This window comes from Cherax quadricarinatus, chromosome 78 (genome assembly GCF_038502225.1).
Source record: "Cherax quadricarinatus isolate ZL_2023a chromosome 78, ASM3850222v1, whole genome shotgun sequence".
NCBI classification, from domain to species: domain Eukaryota; kingdom Metazoa; phylum Arthropoda; class Malacostraca; order Decapoda; family Parastacidae; genus Cherax; species Cherax quadricarinatus.
This window is the reverse complement of record NC_091369.1, coordinates 8,578,272-8,593,801: the sequence shown is the minus strand read 5'-3', so window position 1 is coordinate 8,593,801 and position 15,530 is coordinate 8,578,272. Positions and strand designations below refer to the sequence as shown.

The window sequence follows — 15,530 nt, the reverse complement described above, 5'->3', positions numbered from 1 at the left end:
TTATCATATACTTCTGCGTTTATCTTTCCATTGTATGAGAGTGTCATGGTTTTCTCTACCTCCCCTTGTTTATGTCTCTAGCTCTTGTTTGATCCAGTCTTCAAGCTTACAGACAGTAATTATCTCGCTAAGTGTAAAGTCTACTACACTCTTCTTTCCTCCCTCCTTCGTGATCTTCCTCCCTGTATCTCCCCGTCTCTCTTTAGTGATCTACCTCCCTTTCTATCCTTCCTGATCTTCCTCTATCTCTCCGTCTCTCCTTCGTGATCTTTCTGCATCTCCCCGTCTCTCCTTCGTAATCTCCCTCCCTCTCTCTCCCCATCTCTTCTTCATGCCCTCCCTCCCATCTAAGCTAGTTTACACTGCACACTTATACACGTCTTCTCCCTCTCCCGTGTGCTTCATTCATTGCACTCTCTACACACCTTCCATTCACCCCAGCTTATTCATCTTCCCTTTCTATCCTCTGAATCACATCTTCCCATTCACATATATTTACGTCCCCCCCCCTTTCACCTAGACAAGGTCACATAACAAACATCACATAGCATCAACAACACAATATATGTGTCAAACCACTTGAAACTAAGGATAGCCAAGGGTTAAATTCCCCACCTCTTGGGTGTGATAATCGACCATGTGACCCGCTGTTAGTCGGGTCGGCATGTCGTGTGAGAGGGGGGAACCACAAGTGGACTAAACCAGGGTTGAGTAATGGCTCTCCTATTGTGAGTAACTCCTCTTCTCTGAATTCTCCTGTTTTGTGCGCTTTTCCTACATTTATTCAACTATTTCTTTCACCCGCTGTGCGTCCTGCTCTGGTGTGCACCTACCTGGTGAGTGTGGCAGCTGTGAGGCAACCTGTGTGCAGGTGCGTCGGCCGATTGTTTTGTTATTGTAGGGATGTATAGGGCACTGACAACTAACACCGTACGGATCCTTACATTACCATTGTTGTTGTGGGAAGTATAGGGCACTGACAACTAACACCGTACGGAACCCTCATTTATTCTTGTAGTAATATTATTTAAATCAAAACTAAGCGCTAAACCCACAAGGATCATACAGCGCTGATAAAATTATGATAATAATAATAAAATAAAAAAAACATTGTGGTACAGTGTCTCTCTTAAAATGCATTTTAAATCCTGCTAATTCTTGTCTTTCCCTCTCTCCTGTCTCAGTTTACCACCTCTCTATATTCCAGTCTGTGTTTGTTAGCAAGGATGTTTGTTAGCCAGGGTAGTTGTTAGCAAAGATGGTTGTTAGCGAGGATGGCTGTTAGCGAGGATGGTTGTTAGCGAGGATGGTTGTTAGCAAGGATGGCTGTTAGCAAGGATGGTTGTTAGTAAGGATGTTTGTTAGCAAGGATGGTTGTTAGCAAGGATGGTTGTTAGCAAGGATGGTTGTTTGCAAGGATGGTTGTTAGCAAGGATGGTTGTTAGCAAGGATGGTTGTTAGCAAGGATGGTTGTTAGCAAGGATGGTTGTTAGCAAGGATGGTTGTTAGCAAGGATGGTTGTTTGCAATGATGGTTGTTAGCAAGGATGGTTGTTAGCAAGGATGGTTGTTAGCAAGGATGGTTGTGAGCAAGGATGGTTGTTAGCAAGGATGGTTGTTAGCAAGGATGGTTGTTAGCAAGGATGGTTGTTAGCAAGGATGGTTGTTAGCAAGGATGGTTGTTAGCAAGGATGGTTGTTTGCAATGATGGTTGTTAGCAAGGATGGTTGTTAGCAATGATGGTTGTTAGCAAGGATGGTTGTGAGCAAGGATGGTTGTTAGCAAGGATGGTTGTGAGCAAGGATGGTTGTTAGCAAGGATGGTTGTTAGCAAGGATGGTTGTTAGCAAGGATGGTTGTTAGCAAGGATGGTTGTTTGCAATGATGGTTGTTAGCAAGGATGGTTGTTAGCAAGGATGGTTGTGAGCAAGGATGGTTGTTAGCAAGGATGGTTGTGAGCAAGGATGGTTGTTAGCAAGGATGGTTGTTAGCAAGGATGGTTGTGAGCAAGGATGGTTGTGAGCAAGGATGGTTGTGAGCAAGGATGGTTGTTAGCAAGGATGGTTGTTAGCAAGGATGGTTGTTAGCAAGGATGGCTGTTAGCAAGGATGGTTGTTAGCAAGGATGGTTGTGAGCAAGGATGGTTGTTAGCAAGGATGGTTGTTAGCAAGGATGGTTGTGAGCAAGGATGGTTGTGGGCAAGGATGGTTGTGAGCAAGGATGGTTGTTAGCAAGGATGGTTGTTAGCAAGGATGGTTGTTAGCAAGGATGGTTGTTAGCAAGGATGATTGTGAGCAAGGATGGTTGTTAGCAAGGATGGTTGTTAGCAAGGATGGTTGTTAGCAAGGATGGTTGTTAGCAAGGATGGTTGTTAGCAAGGATGGTTGTGAGCAAGGATGGTTGTTAGCAAGGATGGTTGTTAGCAAGGATGGTTGTTAGCAAGGATGGTTGTGAGCAAGGATGGTTGTGAGCAAGGATGGTTGTTAGCAAGGATGGTTGTTAGCAAGGATGGTTGTGAGCAAGGATGGTTGTTAGCAAGGATGGTTGTTAGCAAGGATGGTTGTGAGCAAGGATGGTTGTGAGCAAGGATGGTTGTTAGCAAGGATGGTTGTTAGCAAGGATGGTTGTTAGCAAGGATGGTTGTTTGCAATGATGGTTGTTAGCAAGGATGGTTGTTAGCAAGGATGGTTGTTTGCAATGATGGTTGTTAGCAAGGATGGTTGTTAGCAAGGATGGTTGTGAGCAAGGATGGTTGTTAGCAAGGATGGTTGTTAGCAAGGATGGTTGTTTGCAATGATGGTTGTTAGCAAGGATGGTTGTTTGCAAGGATGGTTGTTAGCAAGGATGGTTGTTAGCAAGGATGGTTGTTAGCAAGGATGGTTGTTAGCAAGGATGGTTGTGAGCAAGGATGGTGCAGTAATCACGGCGCCTCTAACGATGTTGTTATTCTTGCTGTCTGAGGCGATTTTTTCAGCTTAAATGTTAATATATTCGCTGGTTGGGAGTCACTGAGAACCTTCTCAGGGCTCAGGCGTGAAGCTTCATGTTAACTCAGGGTTCAGACATGAGGGTTCATGTTAACTCAGGGTTCAGACATGAGGGTTCATGTTAACTCAGGGTTCAGACATGAGGGTTCATGTTAACTCAGGGTTCAGACATGAGGGTTCATGTTAACTCAGGGTTCAGACATGAGGGTTCATGTTAACACATTTCAGACATAGTCCTTCACGTTAACTCTGGTTTCAGACATAATGTTTCACGTTCGAGTCACGTTGGCTGTGTTACTATATTCCCTGGGTTTCAATCCTGCTGGCTGCGACATTTCTTGGGATACACTTTCCCTAGTTTCTGCGAGATAAACAAGAAACACACGTGTTCCTTCATCTCCTTAATATTTCTCACTTTCACAATTATTATTATAATCATAGGGGAGCGGTAAACCCGTAGGATTTTACAGCGTTTCTCACTTTCCCCAGATATTAATGGTGAACACTTGCTCCAAATTGCTTCTTTCTATCCTCGTCCTCACACACCAGTTTCAGGATTCATAACACTTTGTATCAGTGATATAGTTGTGTGTGTGTGCTCACCTATGTGTGGTTGCAGGGGGTCGATTTACAGCTCTTGACCCCTCCTCTTCGCTGGTCGCTGCTACGTCCACTCTCTCCCTCCTCCAAGAGCCTATCGTGTGTGTGTGTGTGTGTGTGTGTACTCACCTAATTTTGGTTGCAGGGGTCGATTCATGGCTCCTGGCCCCTGGTGTGTGTGTGTACACTTACATTCACAACTCACAAGGAAGCAAAAAATAAAGAGGGAAGAGAAACACAAGAGTGCATAATACTGTGTATTTGGTATATCCAAGAACTCAAAGTATTACAATACACACGTATACAACCACCTTAACACTGGTATATAAATACACACAAGGAACTAACACACGTACACAACAATAAATAATACAGAGGAAGGAAGGAGGATGAGTTGCAGGTTGAGTACACTACACTCCTGGAGTACACTACACCTCTGGAGTACACTTCTGGAGTACACTACTGGGGTACACTACACTCCTGGAGTACACTACACTCCTGGAGTACACTACACCTCTGGAGTACACTTCTGGAGTACACTACTGGGGTACACTACACTCCTGGAGTACACTACACTCCTGGAGTACACTACACTTCTGGAGTACACTGCACTCCTGGAGTACACTACACCTCTGGAGTACACTTCTGGAGTACACTACTGGGGTACACTACACTCCTGGAGTACACTACACTCCTGGAGTACACTACACTTCTGGAGTACACTGCACTCCTGGAGTACACTACACTCCTGGAGTACACTACACTCATGGAGTACACTACACTTCTGGAGTACACTACACTTCTGGAGTACACTACACTCCTGGAGTACACTACACTCATGGAGTACACTACACTTCTGGAGTACACTACACTCCTGGAGTACACTGCACTTCTGGAGTACACTACACTCCTGGAGTACACTACACTCCTGGAGTACACTACACTTCTTGAGTACACTACACTCCTGGAGTACACTACACTTCTGGAGTACACTACACTCCTGGAGCACACTACTCTTCTGGAGTACACTACACTCCTGGAGCACACTACACTCCTGGAGTACACTACACTCCTGGAGTACACTACACTCCTGGGGTACACTGCACTCCTGTAGCACACTACTGGGGTACACTACACTCCTGGAGTACACTACACTCCTGGAGTACACTACACTCCTGGAGTACACTACACTTCTGGAGCACACTACACTCCTGGAGTACAGTACACTCCTGGAGTACACTACACTCCTGGAGCACACTACACTCCTGGAGTACACTACACTCCTGGAGTACACTACACTCCTGGAGTACACTACACTCCTGGAGTACAGTACACTCCTGGAGTACACTACACTCCTGGAGCACACTACACTCCTGGAGTACACTACACTCCTGGAGTACACTACACTCCTGGAGTACACTACACTTCTTGAGTACACTACACTCCTGGAGTACACTACACTTCTGGAGTACACTACACTCCTGGAGCACACTACTCTTCTGGAGTACACTACACTCTGGGGTACACTACACTCCTGGAGTACACTACACTCCTGGAGTACACTACACTCCTGGAGTACACTACACGTCTGGAGTACACTACACTCCTGGAGTACACTACACTTCTGGAGTACACTACACTTCTGGAGTACACTACACTCCTGGAGCACACTACTCTTCTGGAGTACACTACACTCTGGGGTACACTACACTCCTGGAGTACACTACACTCCTGAGGTACACTACACTCCTGGAGTACACTACACTCTGGGGTACACTACACTCCTGGAGTACACTACACTCCTGGAGTACACTACACTCTGGGGTACACTACACTCCTGGAGTACACTACACTCTGGGGTACACTACACTCCTGGAGTACACTATACTCCTGGAGTACACTACACTTCTGGGGTACACCACACTCCTGGAGTACACTACACTCCTGGAGTACACTACTGGAGTACACTGCACTCCTGGAGTACACTATACTCCTGGAGTACACTACTGGAGTACACTTCACTCCTTGAGTACACTACACTCCTGGAGTACACTAAACACCTGGAATACACTTCACTCCTGAACTACACTACACTCCTGGAGTACACTACACTCCTGGAGTACACTACACTCCTGGAGTACACTACTCTCCTGGAGTACACTACTCTCCTGGAGTACACTACACTCCTGGAGTACACTACACTCCTGGAGTACACTACACTCCTGGAGTATACTACACTCCTGGAGTACACTACACTCCTGGAGTACACTACACTCCTGGAGTACACTACACTCCTGGAGTACACTACACTCCTGGAGTACACTACACTCCTGGAGTACACTGCACTCCTGGAGTACACTACACTCCTGGAGTACACTGCACTCCTGGAGTACACTACACTCCTGGAGTACAGTACACTCCTGGAGTACACTACACTCCTGGAGTATACTACACTCCTGGAGTACACTACACTCCTGGAGTACACTACACTCCTGGAGTACACTACACTCCTGGAGTACACTACACTCCTGGAGTACACTACACTCCTGGAGTACACTGCGCTCCTGGAGTACACTGCACTCCTGGAGTACACTACACTCCTGGAGTACACTACACTCCTGGAGTACACTACACTCCTGGAGTGCACTACACTTCTGGAGTACACTACACTCCTGGAGTACACTACACTCCGGGAGTACACTACACTCCTGGAGTACACTACACTCCTGGAGTACACTACACTTCTGGAGTACACTACACTCCTGGAGTACACTGCACTCCTAGAGTACACTGCGTTCCTGGAATACACTACACCACACTCCTGGAGTACACTACACTTCTGGAGTACACTACACTCCTGGAGTACACTGCACTCCTGGAGTATACTACACTCCTGGAGTACACTACACTCCTTGAGTACACTACACTCCTGGAGTGCACTACACTTCTGGAGTACACTACACTCCTGGAGTACACTACACTCCTGGAGTACACTACACTCCTGGAGTATACTACACTCCTGGAGTACACTGCACTCCTTTATCTTCACTCTTTCTTAAAGTACATTCTGAGTTCTCAAATCCGACATGAACGTGACCACGAACCAAGAATTGTTGCGTGACCACGGACCAAGCACTGTTGCGTGACCACGGACCAAGCACTGTTGCGCGGCCACGGACCAAGCACTGTTGCGTGGCCACGGACCAAGCACTGTTGCGTGGCCACGGACCAAGCACTGTTGCGCGGCCACGGACCAAGCACTGTTGCGCGGCCACGGACCAAGCACTGTTGCGTGGCCACGGACCAAGCACTGTTGCGTGGCCACGGACCAAGCACTGTTGCGTGGCCACGGACCAAGCACTGTTGCGTGGCCACGCGCTAACAACGCCAGGTCGGGAAAGAGAGCGAGTGAGATACCTTTTTAATATAAATATATCATATTTCTTGATACACTCAACACTGCCCAGTGTCCAGGATCTCACGCTAATAGAAAAATTGTATCTTGACGACCGTCAAATATACGCGGCTTGTACTGGGTGATAGGGGCGTGTGTGTGTGTGTGTGTGTGTGTTTGTGTGTGTGTGTGTGTACTCACCTAGTTGAGGTTGGAAGGGTCGAGTCCGAGCTCCTGGCCCCGCCTCTTCATTGGTCGCTACTAGGTCACTCTCCCTGAACCGTAAGCTTTATCATACGTCTGTGTGTGTGTGTGTGTTTTAATTTACAAGTTGAGATGAGAAACATTTCAGAACGGTATAATGTTTGTTTACACACGCACGCAATCTTTGGTTTACACTCACAACGACACTAACACATACTCTGAAGAAGTTACTTTCTATGATAACCTAGTGCAGGTAAGTGAAATATATATTAATTACTTGTAATTCTTAACGTATATCTCGTAACTACTCGTTTCGTTATATTCTGGGAATTATTCGCACAGGTGTGGTAGAATGGTTCAGGTGACAAGTTACAGACGACGGTGTAAGGGTGTAAGTTTTGTAAACTTGTGTACAATTCGTATTAACAGCTTAAATAACATTTACACAGCTGTCACAAGCTAATACTCATACAAGTGTCACAAGCTAATTTACACGGCCATCGTCTATTCATGAGCAGCTAACTTATAGCTGATGTAAACAGTCGCACAGGTGGAGGGCTGTTACTGGAACAGCAGTTTGTATTTACAGCCTCCATCCTTTCTCCTCTTTTTCTTAACCCATTTGCAGCAACCGGATGCTGGAAAGAACATCCTCCTTTCCTCTGGGAAAGGAGAAGTTGATGGGTGTTCCTCCTCCTTCAGCGCCACCGGTCCCTCCTACGATAGTCCTGCCGGACCTTGTCAATGAGAGCTCTCAGGCTGGCCATGGCATCATCAAGTCCCTCTCCCGTGAGGGCGCACACGGGCGCCACCGCCCACACCACGCCCATCGCCTCACCCAGCCCCAGGCTTGATGCTACAGCTTCGGCGGAACGGGCGTGGATCTGGTCCTGTGGAAGAGAAGGAGGCAGGTGAGACTGGCGTAATTATGGGTATAAATGAGGGTGTGGCTTAACACGTAAAGAAACAATACGACACATTAGAAAACATTTCGGTCCTAGGAACTTGATCCTTTCCTCCCCAGGAACGAAACGTTTCCTAATACGTCCTAGTGTTTGCTCACATGTCTTTCTAAACCAATCTGTCGGTATCTATTACCAAGGTTTATACCAAACGAGAATGTAAACAATGTGTGTGTGTGTGTGTGTGTGTGTGTGTGTGTGTGTGTGTGTGTGTGTGTGTGTGTGTGTGTGTGTGTGTGTGTGTGACGGCAGGAAGAAGTTAATGGTAGACACAGCAGGAGGGAGAGTTCTTCCTGTGTTTAGTCTATGGTTAATAATGGACACACCAGGGCAGTGTTATACTCTGCAAGTGTGTCATGACTACAACTTATAATGCTGTGATATAATTACTGTGTGTGTAGTAACTACTGTGCATGTAATAACTACTGTGCTTGTAGTAACTACTGTGTGTTTATTCCTTCTCATTCTCTCTCTCTCTCATTCTCGCTACAGATCAGCAGAGGAAACAGACAAGAAGCACGTAGTTACAAGTCATTATGTATACGTCTGTAAAACGATGGAGGAACTTGGTGAAGCACCTACAGAGGAGTCTTCTTGCAGGAAGACAACACATATTAAGGGCGTGTCCCGTAGCTCGGCTGGTAGTGCACTCAACTTACACACTGAAGTCCGTGGTTCGATCCCCGGTACGGGCGGCAACATTAAGGTGTGTTTCCTTACGACACCTGCTGTCCCTGTTCACCCAGCAGTAAGTACGTACCTGGGTGTTAGTCGACTGGTGTGGATCGCATCCTGTGGACAAAATTAACCTAATATGCCCGAAATGTTCTGCATAACCAGGAACTTTCTATATAGTATGTCACTGATGTCAGCTATGGTCTGTATAAGTTGTATCATGTACTTGTAGAAATAAAGATTATTATTGTTACTAACTTTAAGACACGATAGCATGGATCAAGGCTGTGTTGACTGTATTTTCGTGGACTGCATGATGGTTACTGATACAGTAACAGGGTAGACATTTATCCACAATGTGATAAAAAGGCACATGGCTGCTCATAACTTGAGGAAAATGGCTCTAAATATATTCTTCTCCACTGATCCACAAAATAAAAGAGGGAGAATGGTACAAGAAGTGCTCACATAATTCCAAAATTATAATTTTAATGGTTACTGGAGTTTAATCCAAACAAGTACAAGGTTATGCAAATTGGGGAAGACCAGAATGGATACACAGTCTAAAATGGAAGATGAAAAGTGATAAAAACGAGGAATATCCATTAAACGAACATATCAGAGAGGCAGGGGAAAAGAATAACATTGGCCTCTCCCCTCCCTCTCTCTCTCTGACTCACTGACAAACAGGTTATATAAGAGCAAGAGGATACGAGAGGCACAACATGCCTACCTACCTCGCTTGTAACCTGCCCAAGGTACCCCCGCTCACGCTCTGTTTACCCTTCACCTGTCAACACACACACACACACACACACACACACACACCAAATGCAAAATTATGAAAATCGTAAAAGGATAAAGGAGGTCCGGAAACAGTATACATCTAGGGGGACAAAGGCTACAAACATCTCTGAAACAGAAGGATCCCGGGGTGAGCATAGTTACCAGCATATCACCCAAATAACAGCTGCAGCAAACAGGAGACTGGCATGTTAAAAACACAGTTGGGTCACAGGGATGTTAGGAAATAATTCTTTAGCCTTAAAGTGGTCGGGAAGTTGAACGACCTAGAGAGCGAAGTGGTAGAGTCAGAATCCAAACGTAACTATAAGTCAATCATTAAGTTTAAATACGACCATCTCGCAGCTCCTCTTGCCTCTTGACGCCTCTTAAAGTAACACTAAACTTATAAATCAAATTTAAGACCAATATAAGTAAGAGTTAAGTCGCAGCGCACTTCCCAGCCGCCACTACAACCACAAATATTCAAGTACAGCCAGAAGAAAAGATTCATTGAATGTTAATTAAAGACCCGAGAGGCCACAAGTATTGCTGCTGATCCTCTTACACACACACACACACACACACACACACACACACACACACACACACACACACACACACAGAGCTAAGGGGAATGTCCTATGAAGAAAGATTAAGGGAAATCGGCCTGACGACACTGGAGGACAGGAGGGTCAGGGGAGACATGATAACGACATATAAAATACTGCGTGGAATAGACAAGGTGGACAAAGACAGGATGTTCCAGGGAGGGGACACAGAAACAAGAGGCCACAATTGGAAGTTGAAGACACAAATGAGTCAGAGAGATAGTAGGAAGTATTTCTTCAGTCATAGAGTTGTAAGGCAGTGGAATAGCCTAGAAAATGACGTAGTGGAGGCAGGAACCATACACAGTTTTAAGACGAGGTTTGATAAAGCTCATGGAGCGGGGAGAGAGAGGGCCTAGTAGCAACCGGTGAAGAGGCGGGGCCAGGAGCTAGGACTCGACCCCTGCAACCACAAATAGGTGAGTACAAATAGGTGAGTACACACACACACACACAATTATATATATATATATATATATATATATATATATATATATATATATATATATATATATATATATATATATATGTGTGTGTGTGTGTGTGTGTGTGTGTGTGTGTGTGTGTGTGTGTGTGTGTGTGTGTGTGTGTGTGTGTGTGTGTGTGTGTGTGTGTGTGTGTGTGTATGCGTGTGTGTGTGTGTGTGTAAGAGGCAGTACTGGATTGTCTTACCGAGGACTGGAAGGTTGTCTTACACATCCTTGTGTAAGACAACCTAAGACAGTCGACATATATATGATCATATAAGTATACTCTCCTCCTTCAAGTAAACATGTAAGAAACGATATTTAGCAAGGAGTGAAGACATAATGAAGAGTAATGAGGAACAATAACAGTGAGGAACACCGGAGATGAAGCAGAATAATTGTCGAACTTAGAAAAAACAAGACCCTGGATAGTGTCCCACGCGGGTACATACCCACACCCACACCCACCTCTCCTTAACTGTTCCCAACCCACAGTGATGCCCACATACCATGGTAGATAGGCACATACCCACACCCACCTCTCCTTAACTGTTCCCAACCCACAGTGATGCCCACACACCATGGTAGATAGGTACATACCCACACCCACCTCTCCTTAACTGTTCCCAACCCACAGTGATGCCCACATACCATGGTAGATAGGCACATACCCACACCCACCTCTCCTTAACTGTTCCCAACCCACAGTGATGCCCACACACCATGGTAGATAGGGACATACCCACACCCACCTCTCCTTAACTGTTCCCAACCCACAGTGATGCCCACACACCATGGTAGATAGGGACATACCCACACCCACCTCTCCTTAACTGTTCCCAACCCACAGTGATGCCCACACACCATGGTAGATAGGGACATACCCACACCCACCTCTCCTTAACTGTTCCCAACCCACAGTGATGCCCACACACCATGGTAGATAGGGACATACCCACACCCACCTCTCCTTAACTGTTCCCAACCCACAGTGATGCCCACACACCATGGTAGATAGGGACATACCCACACCCACCTCTCCTTAACTGTTCCCAACCCACAGTGATGCCCACACACCATGGTAGATAGGGACATACCCACACCCACCTCTCCTTAACTGTTCCCAACCCACAGTGATGCCCACACACCATGGTAGATAGGTACATACCCACACCCACCTCTCCTTAACTGTTCCCAACCCACAGTGATGCCCACATACCATGGTAGATAGGCACATACCCACACCCACCTCTCCTTAACTGTTCCCAACCCACAGTGATGCCCACACACCATGGTAGATAGGCACATACCCACACCCACCTCTCCTTAACTGTTCCCAACCCACAGTGATGCCCACATACCATGGTAGATAGGCACATACCCACACCCACCTCTCCTTAACTGTTCCCAACCCACAGTGATGCCCACATACCATGGAAGAAAGGGGCATACCCACACCCACCTCTCCTTTACTGTTCCCTACCCACAGTGATGCCCACATACCATGGAAGATAGGGACATGCCCACACCCACCTCTCCTTAACTGTTCCCTACCCACAGGAGGTCCCAAGGGGGGCCACCTACCCCACACTCCCATACATCCTCAATACTTTCCCACATCAGCTAAACTGTCAACCCCCACCCACCTACCCACACTCACCCACCCACCTACCCACACTCACCCACCCACACATACAACTGACACCACCAATAATGCAACCGTCTTTCCCTTCTCCTTAACCCTTTGCTGCCACCCACCACCCCCTGGTTGCTGCCACCCACCACCCCTGGTTGCTGCCACCCACCACCCCCTGGTTGCTGCCACCCACCACCACCTGGTTGCTGCCACCCACCACCACCTGGTTGCTGCCACCCACCACCCCCTGGTTGCTGCCACCCACCACCCCCTTGTTGCTGCCACACACCACACATTGGTTGCTGTCACCCACTACCCACTGGTTGCTGCCACCTACCACCCCCTGGTTGCTGTCACCCACCATCCCCTGGTTGCTGCCACCCACCACCCCCTGGTTCCTACCACCCACCACGCCCTGGTTGCTGCCGCCCACCACGCCCTGGTTGCTGCCGCCCACCACGCCCTGCTTGCTGCCACCCACCACCCCCTGCTTGCTGCCACCCACCACCCCATGCTTGCTGCCGCCCACCACCCCCTGCTTGCTGCCGCCCACCACCCCCTGCTTGCTGCCGCCCACCACCCCTGCTTGCTGCCACCCACCACCCCTGCTTGCTGCCGCCTCCCCCACCACCCCCTGCTTGCTGCCACCCACCACCCCCTGCTTGCTGCCACCCACCACCCCTGCTTGTTGCCACCCACCACCCCTGCTTGCTGCCACCCACCACCCCCTGCTTGCTGCCGCCCACCACCCCCTGCTTGCTGCCACCCACCACCCCCTGCTTGCTGCCACCCACCACCCCTGCTTGCTGCCGCCCACCACCCCTGCTTGCTTCCCCCCCCCACCCCCTGCTTGCTGCCACCCACCACCCCCTGCTTGCTGCCACCCACCACCCCTGCTTGCTGCCGCCCACCACCCCCTGCTTGCTGCCACCCACCACCCCTGCTTGCTGCCACCCACCACCCCTGCTTGCTGCCGCCCACCACCCCCTGCTTGCTGCCACCCACCACCCCTGCTTGCTGCCGCCCACCACCCCCTGCTTGCTGCCACCCACCACCCCCTGCTTGCTGCCACCCACCACCCCCTGCTTGCTGCCACCCACCACCCCTGCTTGCTGCCGCCCACCACCCCTGCTTGCTGCCACCCACCACCCCCTGCTTGCTGCCACCCACCACCCCCTGCTTGCTGCCACCCACCACCCCTGCTTGCTGCCGCCCACCACCCCCTGCTTGCTGCCACCCACCACCCCCTGCTTGCTGCCACCCACCACCCCCTGCTTGCTGCCACCCACCACCCCCTGCTTGCTGCCACCCACCACCCCTGGCTGCTGCCGCCCATCACCCCCTGGTTGCTGCCGCCCACCGCGCCCTGGTTGCTGCCGCCCACCACTCCCTGGTTGCTGCCGCCCACCACGCCCTGGTTGCTGCCACCCACCACGCCCTGGTTGCTGCCTCCCACCACCCCCTGCTTGCTGCCACCCACCACCCTTTTGGATCTGTCTTCCACTACTAATAACAACAATAATAATAACAATAATAATAATAATAATATAATAGTAATAATAATAATAATAATAATAATAATAATAATAATAATAATAATAACAATAATAACAATAATACAAGTGGTGTCTTCTGATAGAGGTTTGAGTGATGGGTAGCTCCACTTCCTGGGAAGCAGAGCGTAAGCAGCTACTTCAGTAAGACAAAGGTCAAACCATGAACGTGGGCAACCCTCACTTGTGACCTTGATGACGCCTTGCCTTGATGCTCCTCTTTTGTCTTCAACATGTTTGTCTCGTGTATTGACACCTGTAGGCACCTTGTGGTCTATATTGTGGTCTACCTTGTAGTCTACACTGTGGTCTACCTTGTAGTCTACACTGGTCTACCTTGTAGTCTACACTGTGGTCTACCTTGTAGTCTATACTGTGGTCTACCTTGTAATCTATACTGTGGTCTACCTTGTAGTATACACTGGTCTACCTTGTAGTCTACACTGTGGTCTACCTTGTAGTCTACACTGTGGTCTACCTTGTAGTCTATACTGTGGTCTACCTTGTAGTATACACTGGTCTACCTTGTAGTCTACACTGTGGTCTACCTTGTAGTCTACACTGTGGTCTACCTTGTAGTCTATACTGTGGTCTACCTTGTAGTCTATACTGTGGTCTACCTTGTAGTCTACACTGTGGTCTACCTTGTAGTCTACACTGTGGTCTACCTTGTAGTCTATATTGTGGTCTACCTTGTAGTCTATACTGTGGTCTACCTTGTAGTCTATATTGTGGTCTACCTTGTAGTCTACACTGTGGTCTACCTTGTAGTCTATATTGTGGTCTACCTTGTAGTCTACACTGTGGTCTACCTTGTAGTCTATATTGTGGTCTACCTTGTAGTCTATATTGTGGTCTACCTTGTAGTCTACACTGTGGCCTACCTTGTAGTCTATACTGTGGCCTACCTTGTAGTCTATATTGTGGTCTACCTTGTAGTCTACACTGTGGTCTACCTTGTAGTCTACACTGTGGTCTACCTTGTAGTCTACACTGTGGTCTACCTTGTAGTCTACACTGTGGTCTACCTTGTAGTCTACACTGTGGTCTACCTTGTAGTCTATATTGTGGTCTACCTTGTAGTCTACACTGTGGTCTACCTTGTAGTCTATATTGTGGTCTACCTTGTAGTCTACACTGTGGCCTACCTTGTAGTCTACACTGTGGTCTACCTTGTAGTCTACACTGTGGTCTACCTTGTAGTCTATATTGTGGTCTACCTTGTAGTCTACACTGTGGTCTACCTTGTAGTCTACACTGTGGTCTACCTTGTAGTCTATATTGTGGTCTACCTTGTAGTCTACACTGTGGTCTACCTTGTAGTCTACACTGTGGTCTACCTTGTAGTCTACACTGTGGTCTACCTTGTAGTCTACACTGTGGCCTACCTTGTAGTCTACACTGTGGTCTACCTTGTAGTCTACACTGTGGTCTACCTTGTAGTCTACACTGTGGTCTACCTTGTAGTCTACACTGTGGTCTACCTTGTAGTCTACACTGTGGTCTACCTTGTAGTCTACACTGTGGTCTACCTTGTAGTCTACACTGTGGTCTACCTTGTAGTCTACACTGTGGTCTACCTTGTAGTCTACACTGTGGTCTACCTTGTAGTCTACACTGTGGTCTACCTTGTAGTCTATATTGTGGTCTACCTTGTGGT

The 15,530-nt window shown here is 48.0% G+C and overlaps 1 protein-coding gene across 4 annotated transcripts in view; it reads right to left on the bottom strand.

Moving 5' to 3' along the window:
• Positions 1 to 3,829: 3,829 nt before the first annotated feature.
• The window catches only part of LOC128701596 (ADP-ribosylation factor-like protein 4C), a 66,887-nt gene continuing 55,186 nt past the window's right edge, over positions 3,830 to 15,530 (bottom strand). For 2 of the 4 annotated variants that reach the window (XM_070101674.1, XM_070101673.1), the window contains exon 5: positions 3,830 to 8,073. In XM_070101674.1, coding sequence (XP_069957775.1) covers positions 7,882 to 8,073 — 192 coding nt within the window. In that variant the 3' untranslated portion in view covers positions 3,830 to 7,881. The remainder of the gene's footprint in view (positions 8,074 to 15,530) is intronic. The other 2 variants (XR_011394180.1, XR_011394179.1) reach the window with 2 other exon arrangements.